This window comes from Scleropages formosus, chromosome 2 (genome assembly GCF_900964775.1).
Source record: "Scleropages formosus chromosome 2, fSclFor1.1, whole genome shotgun sequence".
NCBI classification, from domain to species: Eukaryota; Metazoa; Chordata; class Actinopteri; order Osteoglossiformes; family Osteoglossidae; genus Scleropages; species Scleropages formosus.
In genome coordinates this window covers 27,436,244-27,459,854 of record NC_041807.1, presented here as the reverse complement: position 1 = coordinate 27,459,854, position 23,611 = coordinate 27,436,244, and the positions used below count along the sequence as shown (strand labels likewise).

General features: G+C 46.3%; 1 protein-coding gene across 2 annotated transcripts in view; it reads left to right on the top strand.

Annotated features, from left to right (window-relative positions):
- The first annotated feature begins 765 nt into the window (after positions 1-765).
- The window catches only part of LOC108936988 (cadherin-4-like), a 304,253-nt gene continuing 281,407 nt past the window's right edge, over positions 766-23,611 (top strand). For both annotated transcript variants that reach the window (XM_018756688.2, XM_018756687.2), the window contains exons 1-2: positions 766-1,185; positions 3,248-3,359. In XM_018756688.2, the coding sequence (XP_018612204.2) occupies positions 1,126-1,185; positions 3,248-3,359 (172 nt within the window). In that variant the 5' untranslated portion in view covers positions 766-1,125. The remainder of the gene's footprint in view (positions 1,186-3,247; positions 3,360-23,611) is intronic.

Here is a 23,611-nt window from a genome sequence, read left to right as displayed (position 1 = left end):
TACATGTACTAGTCATATTCCATATTCACATATGGCATTAGGCTAGTCTCCGAGGCTCTCAGATGTGGAAGTAGTGGAAATGGAGCCGCCAATGAGAGCGGGAGACATAGCGCTGTTAAGCGCAGGGACCCCGGTGTTTCGCTGCGCGCGCGCGCACACACACACACACACACACACACACACACACACACTCTTACTGCGTGAGTGAGCTTTACATCTTCTCACATGTCACACAGGGAAAGTGGAAAAAACAGCGAGGGATGACGAGGCGCACGGAAAACAAGTTGGATTCTTTTCTATGAGAATCATAATAATAAGTCGTTTGTAAGTCGCATTTTATAAATGAGAAAGAATTTCTGTCAGCGGCGGGGTGTGCGGTGGGGAAGCAAGTGAGCACCGTTGCGCTGGATCAAGCGTGCACTGCGGGATAGACAGAGGTCGTCTTGTTCAGTGTGTGTGTGTGTGTGTGTGTGTGTAAGACAGAGAGAGGATCGTTTAGTCGCTGCTTAACGACAAATCAACATATCTTGGTGTAAATAGCGCTCTATATTTCTGAGATCACTCGTGTCGGATGCGCGGTGCATCCGCTCCGCTCCTCAACCCCCTTTTCTCGTACATTCATTCAATCAGACACCGTCAGACAGCGCGATCCCGCTCGGTGTCACTCGGGTGTTGCGTATCTATAAACGGTGGCGCGCGCGCGCACGCGCGCGCGCACAGAGAGAGTGTACAGTACACTTTGTTTCTTTAAGTGGGATTCTCCCGCAATGTGCGGTAGGAGGGGTCGTGGTGACGCTGCCCGTAGCGCTCCGCTGCTGAGCTGAGCGGAGCTGAGCTCAACACGAGAGAGCAGAAACACATCAGAACGGAACTGATCGGAACGGATCGGCGCTTTTCACCTGCAGCCGCGCGCGCGACAGCAGCTCCGGGGACCCTCCGTGCGCCGCAACAAGAGCCGGGACCGGAGCGCGCGGGACGCACCTCCGCTCCGAAAGCCAGGGACGTTTTTACACCGCAGCGCACCGCCGCACGAGGACCGACCGGCAGCATCCGAAGCTCGTAAAAAAAAAAAAAAAAAAATCAAAAAGAAAAAAAAAAAAAACAAAAAAGAAACCGCGAGCCACGATGACAGCGGGCTTCGTGATGATTTCAGTGATGACCGCGGCGCTCCTCAGCACGTCCTGGGTGAGTTCCTGTCCGTCGCCGGACTTCCCTGCCGCAACTTGACTTTTTGGGGTTTATAATATGCATTTATTCAAAAAGGGGTAGCTCGCCGCTCGCGCCTTGCTCAGCACCAGCTGCACCCTGTTCGTGCCACACTGGTACTGGATGGTGCATTTTACTTTGTGCAAGAAGACCCAAACGCAGAACAGAAGAGCCTTTTGGCCACGGCGGAAAAGCAAAGCGGCAGTGCCAGTGGGCGGCAGAGACGCCGAGGGAAGCCGCGCTCCGTCCCCTTGCCTCGCAGCAGCGCGCTTAACGCCGGTGCGGCCGGATGATGTTGCGGGAGAATCGAATCGACGTCTCTCCTCCTCTGTCTGTCAGCTTTATGTCCACTATGCGGTTTTCTCACACACTCTCTCCCTCTCTCTCTCTCTCTCACACACACACACACACACACACACACACACACACACACACACTCAGCGCTCTTCTTTCCGCAGACATGATGATTCGCCCACTCACTGACAGCTGCCAAAAGTTCGCACGTGCAAAGAAGCCCTGCGCCGCGGTATCCACTATAATAATATCTAATACTGGGGAAATATCATGTTAAAATGCTTATGTATAGTATAGTAGAAAAACAGAAAAGTTGTCGTTTCGCTCGTGGACTTGTTGTGAACATATCTTTACTCTCTGTGCTTAGTGGGGAAAAAAGTGAACTGGCCAAGCCAAGGTTCGTGGCTCTGAGCGAAGCGACTTCTAATGATTGTGTTCGTTTGACCACAAACATCCCATCTGTACTTATTTTATTTTGTGTTTTTCTCCCAGTGGAAAAATTGAGGAATACCAGACTTTCCATTTGAGGATTCAAAAAGAGTTGGGAAGAATCACCGGCATATGATGAAATAATTGTTAGTTTTTTCTTTTTTTTTTTTTTTTTGGAGAATTTGAATGAACAGACCAACGGATGTGGGAGCTTTTTAAAGAAAGAAGCTTTAATAAAATACTGCCCACAGCATGAAAGCTCTTGGATGCAGTAGGTTTGTAATGGTCTTGCATTCAGTGCTTGTCACCGGTGAGAACAAGTGAAAAGGAATAAATCTTTCATTGTATATCAAAGTGCAAAGTGGCATGAATTAGAATCTGTATGCACCCCCTGATTATGCACCCCCCCCCCATTTTGAATGCACAAAGAGCATGGGTACAGAAAGAGCACCGTATCCAGTAGACGGTTGAATGAAGTTAACTCATTCAGAGGGTCTCCGCTCCTGAGGTTCTGCTGTGCAAAAGGTTTACTGCATGCGCGAACCCGGGCGGAAAACGGCAGGAAAGGCGTGCGCGGTCGCTGGGAACTTGGGAAGCGGCTGCTGCGTTCAACAGAAGTGTCTTCACTGCAGTGCTGGCAGAATTTCTCTCAGCCTGGCTGCTTTGGTGGGGACGGTGTTTCACACAAAGGAAAGAGCTTCTGCTGAGAGAGCGCCTGCTCCAGGCACGCTTTGAGTAACAGGGGGTTGAAACACGGAGATCTGGTTACTCCCTTTCCTTTTTAAATTTAATGCACATCTCAGGGCTTCGCGGTGGGCTCATCGAACCCATGGCCGCGCTCTCCCCGTGGGCCGACTGAACTGGGTTTCGGGAGCAGCTGCTCTTAGTTGAAAATGACACGGAGTTGGAGGTGGTACAGCGCGCGTATCTGCCGCTGCCTTGACCCCGCGTGACACGCAGCATACTGTACGGCAGCATTTCCATAAAGGGCCGTTAAGGAGACACGTGTCTCGCTTGCTGTGCAGAAGGGGAGATTCGACACCCACAGCTGTATCCAGATTCTGAAGTGAGGCGTTAGAAACGCACGATCTTGGGGTGCGAAGCCACCCGTCACATCTGTGACATGTACGTGTGATGCGTTCCCCCCATCTAAGCATGATGCTGTTGTTATTTAACAGACTGGGCCGTGAACAAACACCCCTTTTGACCCTTGCTCTGGGACAGCTATGAAGCACTGATGTTCTCCATTCAGTACCGCAGTGAAATCAGGCGACTCCAAGTTTATAGATGTCTCACGATCCCTCCTTTTTTTCCATAGGGGAGTTATGGAGACGTACCATCTAAGCCACCCTGCAGACCAGGATTCTCAGAGAGTTTTTATACAGTGTTTGTTTCAAGGGATATACTGCAAGGCCAGAGTATTCTCAAAGGTAAGGTCGAGTCTCTCTTTGCAAAATGTGTGTGTTTCTTCATCCCGCCCCATTCTCTGGATATTTGGAGATGGTGCGCTGGGATGTTTGTCTGAGCTTCCGAAGAAAGGGAGAGCTTTCCGGTGCTGCGCGGCTGCGTGCTGCCGTTGTCGGAGCGCCGGTGTTTCCTCGGTGGCGCAGTGCAACATTACTGTGATCTGACGCAGGGGATGGTGTTGTGGCCGATCGTTGTGTGCAATTTAGAGAGGCTTCCGTCAGATCGCTACGGGTGGGATGCTGGGCGGAAAGGCTCGGGTGCCCTGCTGGAAGCTCACTCGCTGCCACGCATCCCCAAGCGCGTGCACACACACACACACACACACACACACACACGTGGTTTGTTAGAAGGACTGCTACCGTGTGTGCAGTCAGCATGTGATTATTGGGGCGCTTCCACCGATGAAGGGATTTTCCTCTGACCACCAGGTGTAGTGGTCTCTGGTCGGGATGGTGAGGAGCCATCAGTGTCCTATAGCGGCAGAGAAGCGATGGTCCACCTCGTGACCATGCGGTGCTCACAGAACGGTTAACACAGCTGCTGCGTGGCTTTCGACACCAGTTGAAACCGCGCGACGGTGGCGGGGAGGGCTAGTGGTGGTTTCAGTGTGTGGTATGGGGGGAGGCTGTGCTCGAGGTGGCCACCGTTCCGCGCGAAACACGACCGCTTTCCTCCTTCAGAGATGATTGACTTTTTACGATTGCCAAGGGGTAAATACACAGAATCCTTTCAGTTGTTATGAGGGAAAATCGGCACTTTGCTGTACAAGGATCACTTGCTTATGACGTCTTTGGAGATGGAGGTGTATGTTTCACAAGTCAGCCCATCTTGTGCGTAACCAAATGCCCGCATAGACACAGAACGATGACATACTGCATTAAACGCTTAAAAGATGTATGTGAAGGACTGTTAATTTGTTGGGAAAAGCTATTGTTATCGGTACAGCTCGGAACACGGGAGTATAAATACTACTTAGGGAAAAGAACTAAGAGGTACAGTCGAAAGAGGTACAGTGCTCGTAATGCACATTGATACAAATATTTGTTGCTTCAGCAGCAAAGTAAGTTTTTCAGTGGGCCGTGTTTGCAGGAGGAGCCGATAGTGAGAGAAACCTAATCAATATCTCACAACCAATTTAGCACCCGGCCTGCCAATATAAGCTAATTGGAATCCTCTATTGATCCATATTGTTTTGCTCCACAGAAAATCTTTGTTGCTGTATGCGCACCATATTCCGGTTTCCTCCTCGTAAGTGTATAGAATTTTAATCTGGACCCTGTGGCAACGGGGTTTTTGTTTACCGAAAGACTGCTTGAGATTCGCGCACCAATTTAAACCTTTGTACAGCCTGCTTTCTAATGTGTATTTTCCTACTTAAGCATCATTGTGTAGTGATGATTTTTAATTGGACATATAGAAAATGCGTGTCTGCGTTTCAGGCTGCGCATCAGTACAAACCCTGGAATGCGAGGAAAGGTTTTAATTGTGTTTTTATGGCAGCTGCGGGAGACGGCTCGCTTTGGCTGGGAACTGGATAACTACGTGACTCATACAGTGGCCACACTGAGGGTCTGACAGACACTGAGAATAATTAAAAAGACCCTGCTGCTTTCATAATGGCGCTTAGTGAAAAGAAAACAGCGCTCCGTCCCCCCTCAAGTGCGGGAGGGTATTTTAAACGGGGTCAAGTAAAAATGATTTTCCGCACATCTTTTTCCCCCCCACAAATAAAAGTTCCTGAGACCGAAGCTGGTTACTTTCTTGAATATTGTTACCGTCTTTAAGAAGGAGACTCTCCGGATAACATTTTTGGCAGTTCTGATGTTACTGTTGCATGAGGCAAGGCGTCTGCATGCGTTTGAAGGTTCTGGTTGGTGCCTCTCCCCCCACCGAACCCTCATCCCACCCCCCGTCTCCAGCTAAGATCTGCAGACAGGCCTTGCAGGATGAAAGAGCTCTGTCTCTATCGTGGAAGGTGGACTTCACCCTTGAAGCCGTAACTCAGGAGAGGCATAGATGTGTGTGCGAAAGGAGTCCCGCGGCGGGCCGGCGAGAGGGTCCGACTTTTTCTAGCCGCAGCGGGCCTCGTGCTGCCGGTCATGTGAGCTGCCCAGCCGTGGCTGGGGGAAGCGTGCTCTGGCTGGGCGTTCGCCCACATCATCTGCAGGGATGGAGAGGAGGGAGGTCTGTTAGTCATGGGCTGTGTGTGCGGCAGTGAAGTTATCAGCCCAGCAGGGGGTGTTGACACAGTTCCGTGTCTCCCTGTGAAACGAATTATTGATAATGTTGTGTGCTGCAACACACAGCTACGGTTCTGCCGCAACCGACACCTTCCGTTTTTGCAAGGGCGTGCAGAAATTCTCCCGAACGGCTTTTATTCTCTCCAGATAGAGCAGCTGCGTTCCATTTTCAAGACAGACGATGAATCCCCCTCCGTATGCATCAAACTTTTTCCGCATTTTAAAGTGTTTCCAGTTGTACTTTATTTATCGGACATTTATTGCCACTAACTTAAACTTTAGTTTTTTTTTTTTTTTTTTTTTTTTTTTTTGGCATTCTTTTAAAGCTACGCTTACATCCTTTAAATTACTCTTGGAGTTCAGTTATCTTGCCCGTCCGCTGCTCTACGAATTCAGTCTGGACTCTTTCCCGAAAAATGATTCATGCGGCCGAAGCTGCGTGATTTATTGTTTTCAGGGAACCCTGGGAAAAATGAAAAATTTCGGGAAGGTCTAATGAACAAGGTTTTTTTTTTTTTATTATACGTGAACCGCTGATCCTCTAATGAAATTGGCACGATGGATCTGCAGTTGAGGACGAGCGGAGGTCCAGCGTGGCCGTCGATGCAAAACTGCCAGATAAAGTGGAGGCCTCCGGGAGGTGCGCGCTTGGTGGGAAACCTGCTGGGCCACACTATAAGGTCCTGCACTCCTTCCTCTCCTACAGGCGTGAGAGCCTACATCTCCAAACAGCTGCTGCTCATGGCCGACACACCAGGCCCCGTTTATGCGGATTAGACTGTGTATTTGTGCTCTCGTATGCATGCAGAAGAACTGTGTTTTCAAGGCTTTGGCAGGGCCTGCGGGCTCGTGGTACAGGAAGTATGTTCTGTAGGCTCATTCCCCTAGTTGCCAACCTCGTTCTGGATTGCAGGGCTGCTACGAAGCGCGGCGCGAGTGAGTGAGCCCAGCACAGCCGCGTGCAGCTAGCGGTGCCGTCTGAGGCGGTCATGTGCTCTTTCCGTTCGGCGGAATTCAGAGAGCTGCTACCAAGGGACAACGCATTCCTCCAGCTCCTGGAGATGGGCACAAGTTTGAGTACGCTTGCTTCGATTGCGTACGGTCGACGTGATTAACGGCTTTGGTCGGGAGACAAGCCGGCACATCTTCCCAGCTCTTCTCCAGCAGCTCCCGGAGATGTAGGACACTTGCTTTTCACTTCTGTCCAGTTTGTCCCAAATAGCCCACACGTGCTCACACTTTTCACTAGGGTTGTTTATTTACGGAGTAAAGGGTGCCGGATATTTACGGAATAATCTGCAAATTGCATGCTTATCCACGGCAAAGTCAGTGTGACGAAACCACCGTGTTGATTCGGCTTTAATCTGCAGCGTGAAGACTTAGCTCAGGCTACTTGGATTGCCACCCATTAGTTTTCATTTATTTGACAACTGATTTTATACAAAGTGAATAATAGGTTTCAATAAAAAGTGGTCAGCGGCACAAAATAAATCCAAAAGAGCAATATTGCCTTCTTATTGCAGACACGTCTAGGTGTATGCAAACAGTACAAATGGCGTTGTACAGTATACCCAGAGAAGTTACTCAGATTGAGCTGTAGGGTACATGGAGTACATGCTGTGCACATCACTGCCCCCCCATATGCTCCATAGAAGGTTGCCTCAGATCTGTCTCATGTTTCCCCCAACAAGGTGATGGGAGCTGACCAGACTCTGTGGCAGGTCTCACCATGACCATGCTATGCAGTTCCATTTTACCCCACCAGACCAGACTGGGTGTAAAAACGGAGCACACCACCTGCCTTTGTCTGCCCTAGCCGCGCCGGGGGACTGAGTCACACGCAGATCTGGAAAGTGTTTCATCCTGATCGCGCTGTGTCTGCTATTGCCTGGATTTGTTCCGTTACGTAATCCTTTAATAAATGCCATTTGGATTATAATTTGTGGAAAAAAAAAGAAAAAAGTACATCTTGGACAGTTCATGCTGAGGCCGAGTATAAACACGCTAACGCGAAACACAAAACGCGCGTATAGAAATGCTGGCGATTCTTACTGCTTTCAAACTAGTATATTTTGCATTTAAACTTTTTGACAGAGCGCACTCAGAGGACTGGCCTTGTTGGAAATAGCAAAAGCCCTGGAGGGCACGCCGAGGCTCCTCGGCAAACACTCCCGCTGCGGTGTCACCGCTCGCCCTAAACCTTCAGCCGACTGACAGTTAATGGCAGGAGAAATGTGGCATTCCGGTGGTTGTACATTACAGGGCAAAGGTTTAGCGCAGGCATCCACTTCAGGAAGGGAAGGACTAAATTTAGCACACACCGAGGAACTGCTGGGGACAGTCGCTGCTTGCAGGGAGGTGAACGTTTCGATCGGTTAACGTAGCCGATGCTCTTGCGTCCGCTGCAGTTTACGTTAGGTGTGCAACACTAAGATGCTTGCAGTGATTTAGCCAGTTATTCATCAGGGTATTCTTACTGTGTCCGTTCGAGGGACGTGCCTCAATCAAGGGTACAAGAGCAGGAGCAGACATCCAAACCCAGGTCCTTCAAGCGCAAGGTGCCCACGCTAACCGCCGAACAACCTGTTGCTACGTGTCGTCTGTTCTCAGGCACTGGTAAGTTTCGGCACACCACCTTCCACTGCATTATCCGTGCGTCTGATCGTAATTCCAAGCAAATGGTCTCGATATACAGCATATAAAAAGCCTTCTCGGTTTTAAGTGTGCGTGAACTGTCATAGCAGTGCTGCTAGTTCAAAAATTCCAAAAGTAAGTGTGCGCCATGTGAATCCCAAGCAAACCGACCTCCCCTCCTTATTTTCAAATAGAATATGCTTTTTGTGATATCCTTTTTTTTTTTTTTTTTTATACAGCACTATATACACTGAAACATATATCTGTGTGATTTGAAGTAAAACCGAGGACTCCCTGTTGATATATTAGACCGTGCAGGGATGAGACTTTATCAGCAGCGCCATCCAATCACGGCTGCAGTACTTCATGAAAAGGCAATAACAGAAAAGGGTGAGGTAATATTCTCTGTCCCTTCGCGTTTTGGATTTATGCGCTTTTGCGCAGGTGTTGCCATTTCCGAGCAGTGAGGAGCCGCAAAAGACAAGAGGGTTCGTCCAGTCCTGTTGATATTCCGGTGTAATTACATAATGTGTGTCCCGCACGGTTATCGGCGCAATTCAAATTCACCTTACAGCACGAATTGCTTCGACGATGTAGTGCTGTAAGGATGTCGTGGTGTACCTTAGGCACTGTATTCCCACGTGGAGCTTGCCGGGAGTCCAACTAGGAGCGGGCTTTTAAGGAAAAAGTTTCATCAAAGCTGTGGATTTCAGACCCGCACCTAAATTCTGCACCCGGTCATTAGAAAGGCATTTTGGAAAGGAGTAGCAGGTGGAGGCCATTATTTTTTAATGAGATTTTCAACATCTTCTCCTCTGGCCCCAGGAGACAGCACGATTTCCTGCTGATTGAGTTACCCAGCAGTGTTTGTGAACCGAGTGTCCTTGTCATCTGTTAGGTACATTAAAAGCTGGTAACTGGCGGCGCTCTGCCCTGTCCTGTTGGGTCCTGGAAGATTCACGCCGTACTCTTTCTAAAGGTATAATCTGTTTTTTACAGGTCTGCCGATGGTTGGTATGCGTGGGCGAGTGGCGTCGGGCGAATCGCCGGTCTAATAAGAAAGAGCGCAGACGCCTCTGTCTGCGTGTGGGGTTTTGCGTGCTCGGGTGTCCACGGGGACCCGCTCCTTCTCTCCCCCGGTGTCTGGCAACTACAACCCTGTTCCCACCCTGTCCGACACAGGAGGTGGCAGAGGCACGGTAAGGTTCTGGAGCGCGCCTGCATCATCAGCTTCCCTGCAGTCATCAGTTAGGCCTTTTCTCTCCCCTGTTGTAAGGGCTCCTGTGGCTCATGCCCTTCTCCAAGCTGTTGTTCCATTTCCAAAACCTGCGACAGGGATTACCGCGATGGGATTTTATGTGCGATTTTTTTTTTTTTTTTTTTTTTTCTTTCCCTCCTTGAGATCTTCACTGACCCTTGTCAGCTCTTCTTTCTTTGCAAAGAGTGCTGATGTAGAACTCTACATATTTTCATTCAAAAGTGAGAGTGACTTCAATCTTTCCCCTTGCTTATGTTAAGCTTTACTTTTCTTGCACTGCTTATCCCTCAGACCGTGTTGAATTTCAGAATGAAATGCTTGCTCTCTATCTGATGGTATTTACATACGCCTGTGGGATTATATCATTCCCTTATTTTAACTGCTGAGCACCCCTGCGCCAGAGTAAAAGCAGTGTCGAAACGTACGATTGGATTGTATGAGGCAGGAAGAGGCCAAGTGAACGGAGACTCCCGTGAGTGGACCGCGGTTCTGTCTCTCTGGTTCAAAGCCTCTTCCTCCGATGAGGCTGCGGCAGAAGATACGCTTGTCTCGTGTGCCTTGACTTCTTTGGACATGCGGTTGGGAAGTCGTTCCCCTTACAGCTCTGCTCTGATCCTGTGGGGTGAACAGAGTAAAAAGGAAGCTGACAAGCAGGACCCACAAATACAATGTAGTGTGTTCTCTGCGCGTGAAGATCATGAAATCAGAAAACCGCATTGATGTTACTGAGCTACTACTCTTATTAAACTCGTACAGTTTAAACTCATTCGCGGTATGAGATGAATCTGGCTGCTATGGAAACAATTTCCCCCTTTGGTGCACAAGAAAGTATATACGTTGAGAAAAGAAGCGCAAACCTGTACAATGTCGTTCGTATGAATGAAAAGCAGGAAATGAAGGAGAAATTATATGAAATCAGAAAGTAAATTCATCATGTGGATCTGGAAATTACCCTGTTTTTGTATTTGCACCTCAGTACGTTTCATATAGTTTTTCACTACATTTGCAGCTCAGCTCTCATGTACAAATGGCAATGTGCTGTTCCAAAATGCTTTTGATTAAATCTAATTCTGCAATAACCTGTCCCCCTGCTTCTGCGAACTGGAGGTGTGAGGAAGAGACAGTGGTGAACCAGAGTTTTAAAGCAGATGAATGCCAGCCGGTGCGACATTCAAAGGGAGATTATGGCCTTATCGGCGCCAAAAGGTCTGGACGCAGCTGCGGATCTGCTCCATCATTAACTGGGGGAGAAAGGGGGCTTTTCCGGCATGGCCTGCCACGCACCGCACCTCACCGCACCGCACCGCAGCCTTTCTTCCGAGCCCCGCTTTGCGATTCTTTTTCAGCACAGAGAGATTATCTTATCAGACCCCGGAGCTGTTAGGACAGAACCTCCTCCTTGCGTTTGCTTCCCCAGAGAAGGCCACCGCTGCTTCAGCGCAACGTCTTTCTTCCTTTGTTCAAAGATGGAAAGTGTAGCCTTTTGTGTGAATAAACACAATTAACTGGAACCCGCTACCTGGGATACTGTTCCGTCTCCATTTTTTCTCACAATTTTTTTCTTCTGTCCTCCATGGGTGTCCGATACCGCGGCGGTGCGGCACGGTCTCGGCTGGTCCCTGTCCCTGCGGCCACCTTGGTCAGACTGTGTCGCCAGCCTATAATCAGACCCGCAGATGGATGTTTCAACGCTGCTGTTTCACTCTGGAACCGCAGGCATCTCTTGCAGTGTAATGTGCACCCCCGCACTCCCCACGCCCCACACGGAATCCATTGTTCGCCACATGTGTTTGTTTCTGTCTGTCTGCCTGGGTCAGATGTGAATATGTTGAGAAACCAGAACCGAATTCTGTCTGTCTTCAAGTCTGTATCTGCAAGCAGGATCCAGTCGCATATCAAAAGTTTGGAGGAAAGCAGTGGTTGTTCTGTTGCGCATCGGGGTCAGGGAGCTCCCCTCCCTGTGGAGTAGCAGGCTGCTCCCATCCGTAGGAAACGGGGGCGATTAGGACCCTGTTTTGGGAGAAGAGAGGGGTGCCAGGGGATTACCAGAAGCCGAGCTTCAGAACCCGGGTAATACCCAAGACTGGAGCTTTCCATGAGACGGCAGAACAGAGCGATTTCTCAGACAGGAGGCTTAGCCATGAGAAACACGCAAGCGGCCGATTAAACATGTCCCGTCGGCCTTCTTTAATATAAGCTGTTTGCGTTGGGTGTTTCTAGCATTTGCTCATGGGATTATTGTAGAGAACCTATGGTAAATAAGTCACATTTATTTTTTTATTTATTTATTTATTTATTTATTTATTTGCTTGCAAATCGTGTCTGGTGCCATACACCACTGACCTGTGCAATGTTAATCGCAGCACAAACACATGAAATGAAACCAGTGATTTATGCCCTCTGCATTACCTGTAGTTTGGCCAGTACCCAACCGACTGCCTCTCTGTCCGCTCCATTACATCCTCTTTTTTCCCCATCTGCAGCTTTTTAATTATAATGTAATTGATTTATTCAGAAACGGCATCATTGCGAAATGAGCAAGGATAAGTGATGATCTGGGGCTGAAAGTGCAGGCCATTGGTCTGAACGTGTTCGGGTAGGAGAGGAAGGGGAAACTGCAGTGTGCCGGCTTCACTGCGGTTCCTTACCTTCCTTATCATGCTGCTTTTTAACCACAGGAGTGATTAAAACTGCATGCACTTTGTTGTAAGTACCCTGGCATACAGGAAGGCGCTTAGATTCCCAAATCCAAAGTTCAAACGTACACACAGACATAGAAAAACAGAAAATCTGGATAGGGCTATAAATGAGTCTGTATATGAAATATTTAGTGTACTTTTGAGCTACGGACTTAGTATGACCATAATAACTTGTACTGCTATTTATCCTTTATCACCGGTGTTTTACTTATTCATTCCCTAAGAGGACCTCTTGTTGATAAATGAGAATTGTGCATATGAAACTCTTTTTTAATCGTGTTCCACAAGTGTGTCATCTTGACAGCGTAAGTGACGCAAATCAGATGGTGTTACTTGCACATCCTCTATTCCCTTTACTGGAAACCTTCAACATTGTTAAGAAAGGTTAAAACAAAACTCAGAACACAAAGTTTCTATCCTAAGCATTGATTGCCCCTAGAACTTGTGATTTCTCATTAAATCTTAAACTTGTGTAAAGGAATGTGTTAATGCCTCAGTTGGAAAAAAAAAAAAAAAATTAGAAAAAAAAAGAAATTAGATGGAAGAAACAATGCTGATATCAAAAATAATTACATTTACATAGCTGATGCTTTTCTCCAAAACAACTTACAACCTTAATCGACCTACACTCATTTATACAGCTGGATGATTTTACTGGAGCAATTTAGGGTAAGTAGCTCGCTTAAGGGTACTGCAGTGAGAGGTGAGATTTAAACCTGTGATATTTGGGTCTAAAGGCAGCAGCTCTAACTACTAAACTACCAACTGTCTACCTATTACAGCTTATTGGCTTTCTCAACCTACTGCACTTTAACATAGAAACTAATGTTCATATAATCTTATTTGCTATTATGTAAACATTGATTAGAGACAAAATATATATTTTTTTCAGTACAGATACTCTTTCTGTTATATTGCTGTCAAAGTGTCTGAACCACAATAATTTCAAAAAAGTGAGAAACAGTCCTTTCCATGTTTGAATGACAATGTGATCTGTTGTGAAAATTATTAAAAGGCCTTTAGTCTATCCTTTACTTGATGTAAAGCGGTAATGAATTTCAAGACAACCCGTTAGCAGAACAGACTGCTTTTCTCAGGCATGTGGTCCTCTTCATGTGTTCTTCTCTAGGCGAAGGCTCTTTGACATCACGTGGAGAGCATCCTGTAACATTGTCAGGTCATTTATGTATTCCACATTTTCGGGGGTTTCCTGCTGATCCTATTTGTATCCAAGGGCACTTATGACAAGCCCAACACAGAGACTCAAAAACTGTTTTGAACACATCAACAAATGTTAAAAACTGGCAAGATACTTCTTTGTGTCTGCCCTGCAATAAGTCCAGAGCCCTGGGTGAAATATGCAGAGCTTGGAGAATCTGGCTGAACTAGTTAGTTTCCGTGTGAGTTTAGCGTGGTCAGTTACAGCAGGCTGTCGTCAGCATCGCAGCGTGGGATGCCTTTTAGCAATTGGCACTGGGAGGGGGCTAGTGACAATGTCCAGTAATTGACCAAATCGGGATCTGCCACGTCCACTCCATGCTCAGTCACAGCTGGGCAGTGGGAAGCGCTGCTTGGGTCGGCAGGGGTTACTCCTTTTTCCATGCCCATCGATGACTCTTCTCTTATACAGGGATGCATTTAAAAACACATTCTCCCTTCGCCCTTATGTGTGACATTTATAATACCAGTGATAAGTGAATACACACGGGCAATCTCTGGCAGTGTTTGCAAGAGACAAACTAGCCAGACGAGTGAAGGAAAGTCAACTCACAAGTGTCTTACATGCATGAAAGCTGGGGACAGCTGGTAGCATAGTGGTAAGTGCTGCTGCCTTTCTTCTTGAAGGTCACAGGCTTGAATCCCACCTTCAGCTGTAGTGCCCTTGAGCAAGGTACTTACCCTGAATTTCCCAGCTGGTTGAATGATTGTAGGTAGTTTAACACTATAAGTTGCTTTGGAGAAATAGGTCAACTAACTGTACCTTTCTGGGAACTGCTGCAGGAGAGTCGTGCTGGTTGGTGACACTTTTCACCAAATGCCTTGTAGAAAAAAAGTTTTCGGCGAGTGCACTCAAACTTTTCAGTGATGTGCTGTGTACGGTGGATACTGCGGCAGAACCTTGGGTTAGATCCTGTTGATAAAGGCCACAAGGAGGACAGGCTGAAAATACACACGCTGTCCAAAACCGCTTGCCCCGAGTGGGGTCACAGCCAACCGGAGCCTAATCTGGCAACACAGGGCACAAGGCTGGAGGGGACACACCCAGGACAGGACACCAGTCCATCACAAGGTACCCCAAGCAGGACTTGAACCCCAGACCCACCAGAGAGCAGCCAGAGACCAATACTGCTGTGCCACCACATCCCCTTAGAGGACATTTATTGGGACATAAAAACAAATCATGAAAAAAAACTCTACACTCCCTTTTATAATTAATAAAAAACAGTGTCCCACGGAGTGTGTTTTTCTCAGGACATAAATACAAAACAAAATCATTTTACAATTAAAATAATTTTTATAAATTTGGCAATTAGCATAACTTTGTGTAATTGGTTCACATGCAGACAATCTCACATTTCTTTTGCAGCTTTTCATCAGACACCTCTTAACCTTTCTGTGATTTGTGTTCTTTAAAAAGCAGCTGCAGATATAACAATTTGCAACACAGAACTTGTCACAGTAGCACAGGCAGCATTTCCTTCATGGATACTGTGCATTTGAAGGCCACCAAAGCAGCATGTCCCCATGGGTGATGTAGTTTGAAGGCTCTCCACTGTCACGTCCACAAATACGCTGAGTGAATTTTTAAGTCCAAAGTATATTCCGGCCTGCCAAACGTCGACAATATGCTTTAGAGTTCGGCACTCGATCACCTTAAAGCCGGCCAAGTACTCAAGGCTTTTTCCTCTCAGCTCTCGCAGTCCTGCTTTTCTGCAGAGACGCTCCATTAATGCCATGTGAATGTAAAACTAAAATGGTACATACCAGTGTTAGTAAATGGAGTGATGCACACATTTTTCCCAGAGCACTGACAAACAGACCCTCAAATGGCATCATTTTGACTGCTGGACTTGCAGGATGTTGTAAGTCTTTGATGGAATATTTTTATTGTTGTTTATTTATAAGACTCTTGCTGAGTCACACATTTTCCATTTTCTTCTGATGTTCAGAATGAACCCCAACCAGTACAAAAGCTAACAAGCTATTCTTTACACTGAATGAGTGTGAGCTTGTGAAAACGGCGAGTTTGCTTGGAGGTCAGCCATGTGTTAGGATGAGGGTAGAAGGCGCTCATCATCAGCGCTGGTACTGATGGCGTTTTAAAAGCAGCCCATACAAGATTCTTTTTTTCCTCTGCGCAACATCAGAGGAGTAGAATGAAAGAGCCTGGTTTTCCCACTCTGTGCTCTGGAGGGGAAATAGTCTCAGCTCTCCTTCTGCAACAGCACTTTGGGGGGGTCTGAAAATGATCAAAAAACACCACTGAAGAACACGTACCTCGAAGCAAGAAATGGACGAATGCAAAGTATGCGCCTTAAGAAAGGGACTGCACTCTGTTGCTTCTTCTGGCAGCCGTGGTCTATTCCACCTTGGTATCTCCACCTTGGCTTCGATCCCCGCTCAGCCTGTGTTGAGTTTGCATGCTCTCCCCGTCTCTGTGTGGGTTTCTCTGGGTGCTCTGGTTTCCTCCCACAGTCCAAAGACTTGCTGTTCAGGTTCCCCCATAGTGTGTGAGTGACAGAGTGAGTGTGTTCCACACCTGTATGCATGAGTGACCCAGTGTAAGTAGTGTATCTGGCAGTGTAAGTCACCTTGGCGAATAAGGTGTGTGGGCTAAAAGCATCTGCTGAATGAATAAATGTAAATGTAATCTCTTGTCCACTGCAGCTCTTCATCTGAGAGACCTGACTTGGTGCACTTTAGTATCTCCATAAAAATTGTGGCTGTTCCTCAGTGAGGTTTGGTCCTCTTGAGTATTACCCTGACAACTGTAGCTGTTCCTCAGCAAGGCCTAGATTGGTCTACTTGAGTATTGCCATGACCACCATGGCATTTTCTCATTGAGCTTGCAGCTTGGTCCACTTGACTCTGTCCTTGACCACTGTAGCTGACTCTCAGAAAGACTTTGCTTGGTCCGGTTGAGTATTTCCCTTACGACATGGCTGTTCCTCATTGAGCTTCCACCTTGGTCCATTTGGGTATCTCCCTGTCCTCTGTATCTTTGTCAGTGAGCTCCTAGCTCAGTTGGTTTAGGTCTCGCTGTGCCCATTTTGACTGCTTCTCACTAAGCCACTGTATCGGTCCACTTATGTATCTCCCTGACCACCGTAGATGTTTCTCAGTGAGCTTCCAGTTCGGTCAACTAGGCTATCTCCCTGACCATTGCAGCTGTTCCTCAGTGAGACCTGGCTTGGTCCACTTAGGTATCTCCCTGACTTCCTCTACTGCTCCTTAGTGAGCCCCCAGCTCAGATGGTTTGCGTTTCACCACGACTGTTGCATCTGCCCCTCAGCGAATCCCCTGCTTGCTGTGTTTTGATTCTCAGTGGATGCTGCGAATCAGTCAATTTGCTTCCATAATCTCTACCGGGATGGATACACAGTCTCTCACACCCGTTTGCTTTGACTGACTGAAAGGATGTGGAGGAAGCAAACACAGTTCGCTGTCCAGAGGGTGATTATCTTAAATGAAGAAATGAAATAATTACAATCCAGCAGCACAATCCAGCTGTCAATCCTACAGCTCATTAGTGAACATTAGGGCACATGTTGGAACATGGGGGAGGGGTACGAGGGGGTGGCAGGGAGGTACAGGTCTCTGTTCATTTCTCGGCACTCTGAGGAGGCCTTTGTTAAGCTTTCATCTGTTTCTGTTCCTCGACTTTAGAGCTGTTAACACATGGGGGCGGAACAAGCCGACTCCCATGGATATGATGTCAGTCACGTCTCAAACCTGTCGGTACCTTGTAATTCCCATATTAATTAAGAACAGCGATTTGTTAATTTAATTGTAGGTGCTCTGGCTTTTTTCACTTGCTGGGGTAATTTGCCTTGCAGCTGTATGGGTTTTAAATGAAAAGCAACAGGGAACCACAGATTATTTATTAAAAATTGATTTGCTATAACATAAGTGAAAATTACAGAGTTGGGAAATTCAGGTCTACAGGGAAATTCTCTAGCTGTATCTTACTAGAATTAGGAAATGAGAGGAAACGTGCAGACGGTAACTTTCCACGCTTTAAGAATTCGCCAGCTGGAAAGTGTTCAAAGTTCCTTTTGCGGTTCTGCCCTGTAAGATCGATACTGTATGCAATGCATTGTAGCTTGCTGTTTAAGCCAGACCTCACAGCACGCTATGAGCTGTCTTCTCAGTTCATTTACGCTGCACTTGAATTATTTTGGGTGGTGCAACCGGTAGTGCTTTGGCCCCACAGCTTCCGAGCTCGGGGTTCGGGCGTGCGCTCGAATTCAGATCAGTCTGTGGAGTTGAAATGTCCATCCTGTGCTCACATGGGTTTGCTCCGGTCAATGATTCAGGTGAGTCGGAGACTCACCTTGCTCCAGAGTGTGTATGTGTGACTGAATAAATGCGTATGTGTGATTTTCCTGCGATAGGCCGGTGTCCTGTCCAGGTTGAACCCTGCCTCATCCTTCCAGGAAGGGCTCCGGACCTTTGAGCTCCTGCCTTTGGACAAGTGTTTAATGATGGAAGAATGGCGTTATTTGTGGCCTGGACATGACTGTTAATGGATTTGTTGCCGCATAGAGGTGCTGTTATCTTTGCACCATGAGCGGGAGTGCTGTCCATAATGTTGTTCATAATTAGCCAGTCACCAGGCAAAATGTTTAAAGGTTACGGGTTGCCTTTCAGTGCCAGTGTTGTACAGCTGTCTCGTACAGCTATCCTTCACTCATCCACTAGAGCAGAAGTAGAAGCAAGACGAACTTGGGAAATGGGGCATCCTGGTGAGAGCGAGCTAATCCGGATTTTCCCATCACCCAAACCCCCTGGCCTTGCTGTTGTGTCAGGGTAGGGAGTAAGGAACGGACACTCTTTCCTTTCAGATAGGGTGCGAGGGAGTGACATGGAGATGCAGGAAGTTAAATCAGTCGGCCTCATCTCAGCATGAGAAGCCTACGGAAAGAAGCCTCAGCTGCGTCATGTGATCAGCGGGTGTCTGCTGTTGCTCAGAGATGGATATTTCTAAAGTGCGTTAATGCTATTACAGCCTGCACAGCGCTGACGTTGACACATTCATCCTGGGAATTTGTTTCACGGGTTAAGCGACGTTCAGCTCAGCACACCTCATTCAAAGGAATGATTGTTCCAATTGTAGCTTTTTCTAGGACCCAGGAACCAATGATTTTTTTTTTTTTTTTTTGTCCTGTCATCATTATCGTTTATCACCTGAACAAAGGCCAGCAGGAGATCCAATTTTAAAGAAGTAATTATTAACTTGACGTTCTGTCAGGTGGATGTGTTCTTCCTTTGGCGAGGCTGCTTTGGCGTGTCTGCGAGCCTAGTTGTGTCAAGCTTGAATTTAATTCTAAAAATGGAACGAGCATGCTGGTTTGCAAGAATTTACATGAAAGCAGTCTTTTCAGTTTTGCTTTAATGTCTTCCTTCTGCAGTGTGGTCGAGCCTCCTTCTCGAATAAGTTGCACTTCTCCGGCGTTGGCCATTCGTCACTGTCCGCAGAGATCCCATCATCGGAGCTGTTGCTCGTGTAACCCGCTTGTCTCCTGAGGACAAGTGCTGTTGGGAAAGGGCGACCTGACAGAAGGTCTTAGCTTTATCTTTCCCTCTCTGGACAGAGCTATCTGAAGATAAAGAGAAGCTGAACCGACTCAAACAATACAAATCTTACTCCTGTGATGACAATGTGGATAAGGAGGGATTCTTGCATAAATTGCATTTGGAATCTGACAGACATACTATGTACAGGAATGCCATTTTATTTCATTTATTTTTTTTTCCAACATGGAGTAGCTGCACAGGCAGTCTAACGTAAGAGAAATAGCCAAATCTTTCTGTCTGTCTTGGGTAGATTAGAATTTGCTTAACATTTATTGATCACTACATGGAAGAACTAACTAATTGAAAGTGCCTTTACCTGCTTGAGGCAAAGTGAACTGACCGATTGGGTGGGATGAGTGCAAAAAAACTGTTTAGCAGATGAGCTACAGTAGAGCACATACACACCATGCCCAGAAGAACACAACTGTGTGTGTATAGGCAATGGCAGACTCAGAGACATGGAGATAGAGGCTGTGGATCTCCATACTAGCCTTCTGAAACAAACAAAACCGAAACGCTCTGTGGAGCGCAGTTGCAACGGAACCTACGCTCGGACGCTTACGTTTTGTCACAGCCATTTCCTTGGAGTTGGCATTGGAGAGCAAGAGCATAGCTATGGCCCATTCCATTTTCACCATCTTAGTTTTTGTGTAAGAAAAATGCTGCCAGAATTTTGCCATTCACTCAAGTTGCCTAGATTAGAGCTAACAATATCACGGGTGGGAAGTTGGTTTCGGCAACATCTGTGAAGCGGTGAATCAACGTGAAATACATGTGCATGAGAGGCAGGAGCAAATCCGAAGAGCACATAGCTAAACTGTACATCCTCCCGCTTCTTGCATTTTGTTTTAGCCAGGCCCTGAGATAAACATTTTAATATTTTTTCAATTTTAAAACTCAGACAACACTGACATTCTCCTGACATCGCCTATCTCTGTAAAACCTGGAAGTGCTTAGTGCTGTATTTTGTGAATAAAACAAACCCCAACTCTTTGAACCAGATAGACTTATCTTGACAACCTGACTGAATAATTTTAATTTCTGTTGCTTTAATATCTACGGGCTTCTTTCTTGTGACAAGTGGTTTTTATGAACTCTCTTACTGCTATATTTCAAGTTGAAGTTTCTCAACCAAGCCAGTGCTGTAATAGAAACAGGGATGTTCAGTGCTACCTGGAGTGGAGTCAACAATTGGGCCTCTTTTGGTGCTGCTCAGTTGCACCTGAGGGCAGTGGAAAAGGGTCAACCGATTAAATACTTCTCTGTTGGCCAAGCCGTTGGTGTCCTGTATTGGCCAAGATGAAGTCAACACACCGCCTTATTAAAAGATCTACATCATGTCTAATGCAGAGCATACTTGCTTTTTTGTTCCTGAGATTTGGTGTTGGGCTCTTATCTTTGTTTTCCTTGCATGGGCTACTAGAAAATTCCATTGTCTGAGAGATGGATAATAGAAAGAGAAAACACGCACGTTTCGTCTCCTGGAAAATGAAGTAGATGGTATCAGAGACACTTAATCACGTTGCTGTCACAGTCGGCGTGCAAGACCCGATGCGCACGGGGAGGAATTTCCGTCTCTCCCTGGGGACCACCTTTGATCACTTAGTTATTAATGGCAAGGAATCGACTTGCGGGCAGTCGACGGTGACAGGGAAGGAAAGGATCCAAATGGGCGCTTCTTGCTTAGCTCAGAACACAGAGGGTTTTTGAAGAAGGAAGTGTCAGCTTCTGCAATAGTGCATGCTAACTTTGAGACGCATCGCTCTAAGCTGTGTGCCATCACGTTGCCAAGAAGACATTTAATTTTAAAATGAAAGTCATTCTGGCAGTTTATACGGCAGCCTCTTGAGGCCTCAGTTGTAGCCGTTTTATAAATATTTAACTTCAAGTTTTTGATCTGAGCGCTTAGAATAAACTGTATTCAAAATAGGCCTAAAACATTTAAAGAGTAAATGCTGCAACTGGATGTTTCAATTTTAAATAGTTCTGTGTAAATACCTTGCTCTGCTCAGTGAAGGGAAAGGTGTCACTATTGATATAACCTTTTGCTTTTCACTTCTCTGCAAGATAAAATTGACGTAATGCATGGTTAATTATCCTTTGTGATTATTTAAATTATTTAACCGACATTTACCGAACGTAACGTATTTCACTTTTTAGAGTTTTTGGGCTGTTTCAGAAGCACATTCAAAGTTCCCTGTTGGAGGACACAAGCAGACGTTGCTTCGTGGGACTTGAACCAGCCCCCCTTTGGTTAACATGGTTAACGCACCCTTTCTTTAACAGCTGTCTTTGAACACTCAAGTTGTGTGTGTTGGGGATGGCGATGTGCTCGTACCTCCACCGTCTCCTGGAGCTGCATGGGCAGGAAGATGGGCTGTGAGTCCAGGTCTCCGGTGGTGATTCAGAGTGATGTCCTCCACAGATCACAGCCTCTCCTATACTGCCTTTAATCATGTTCTTCTTATTTACACACAAAGAGATGTACACTTAGAGATACACACAGGCACAGAGGCCGGAGCACTCAAGGACACACATACTGAGACGCTTGTACACTCAGGCATGGATATATATGCCATATACAGGCACACTTACCCGCATGGACAAAACATGGCTAAAAGCACATAGGCACGAAATGGCACAAAAGCAAAATTTCTCACACACACACACAGGAGCAAATGCATGCAGCTGTGGACATGCTGACACAATAAAACAAACTAGCACAGGCACAAACACAGTCTGACACTGACTCTAACAGGCACACCCTGGCAAAAGAGCCACTGATACACACACAAAGTTGCACAGGTATATTCGTGGAAAAAAACACATACACGCACGCGTGCGCGCAAATATTTTAGCAATAAGAAAACAGAGCAACAATTTTCAGCTCTGCACAACCTGCAGAAAGTCATGCAACTCACCCACAGCTGCACAGAAAAAGACACACAGATGGGATTCATCACAGTTCCACCACAGTCCTCCATAATCATCATTCCAGTGGAAGCTCTTTTTTCCGTTTTTAATATGGGAAGGAAAAGTTTATTTTTATTACTCCTTTTTATTAAGTATGGCACAGAGGGAGAGCTCCCATTGCGAGTTTATTTAGCTCTGACAATCTGGAGCCCAGACGCTGCTAAGTGTGAGTCTGTGAGCATGCCTCCGTCCGTCAAGCCTGTTCAACATGTATAGTTATAAAATAAATAAATAAACTGTCCATCAGTTATTTATGTATAATGGAAAAAATCAGATTTCTTCTGAGAATCTTGCTGTATGTGGATGTGGGACAGGCATGAGTGTTATATCTAATAATGTGTCTTGGCTTATGTATATGAAAATAATCTTCCTGTATCGTAAATTTGTATTATGTCTGCTGTAGGAACAAAATTCTTCCACAACTGATCTACTTGTGGGTCCTGTAATATACATGTTTTGACCGAAGTACTGACTTCTCAAGTTGATCAAAAATGATATGAAATGGAAAGTAATGTTAACATATTCTGAGTTGAGCATAGTTCATTTCAAATCAAGTTTCTTTTTGTTTAATATCACTTAATGTGGTCTGACGGTTTGAATCAGATATCAGGTGTTACGCATGAGATAGTCTTCGTGTGTAACTTCTCAACATACCTGTTGGAATGCATAATGTTCCTTGAGAATTTCCCTCCACAGTGATTTTTTTTTTAACCATCATAATGTTTGAGATACCAGGGTAGATACAACAGAAGCTACTACAGGCACAGAGAGTTAGAGGTTCCAGAAGAAATGTCCCTCAAACTGTTGGAGATATACAGTCAAGGTTCTGTGCAAACACTGAGAAAAGCATTAGTTCAAGTGGTCAACGACCGTTTGTTGCCTGGAGACAGTAGAAATGTTCTCTCTTCTGGGTTTTATCTCACAAACATACCTTTTTCCAGCTCTGTGGCCTCGGCACGATTCATGTTGCTTAATGCGCCATCTGTAGTCTTCGAGTTTCTCGTCCAGGGCTCTCATTGTTCAAAACATCCTATCACCATGGACTGTTATACCTGTACCGTGTGGACTGTGTGCCCATGTGCACTGTCCGTACCTTTGCCTTGTCTTCTTGTTCTCTCTTGGGCTGCCCCAGCGAAGTTAAACACTGCGTGATCTCCACTTTCCTCCAAGCAGAACTGTGACCAGACGGAGGCAATGTTTATGGCCCTGGAAGTGTTACTTTCCCAAATTGCCCACTTGGGTCTGCATATTGATGGGTGTAAAGTACAAGCTTAGGTGAGGATCCATTTTGCCAGCCCCCGCATGCTCCCTTAAAGGATTTCTGCACCTCAAAAATGTAGCTCATCCAAGGGCTTCATTTTTACTGGAGAATTGCTGAAACACTGTAATAGCTTTAATCTTTTGGCTGCAGCCATAACTTCTCTTGAGGGTCTCGGCATGAGGACCTGGGAGGCTTCAGTACGTTCAAAATGGGGTTTCCAAGGCATTTGGACACACAAACACATTAGGGGATATTAGCTTAACCCAGCATTAACTGTACCACCAACCTCCCCAGCACAGCTTACAGTGATCACAAGCCACTTTTATTGATTTGCAAAGCATTAAATGGTCTT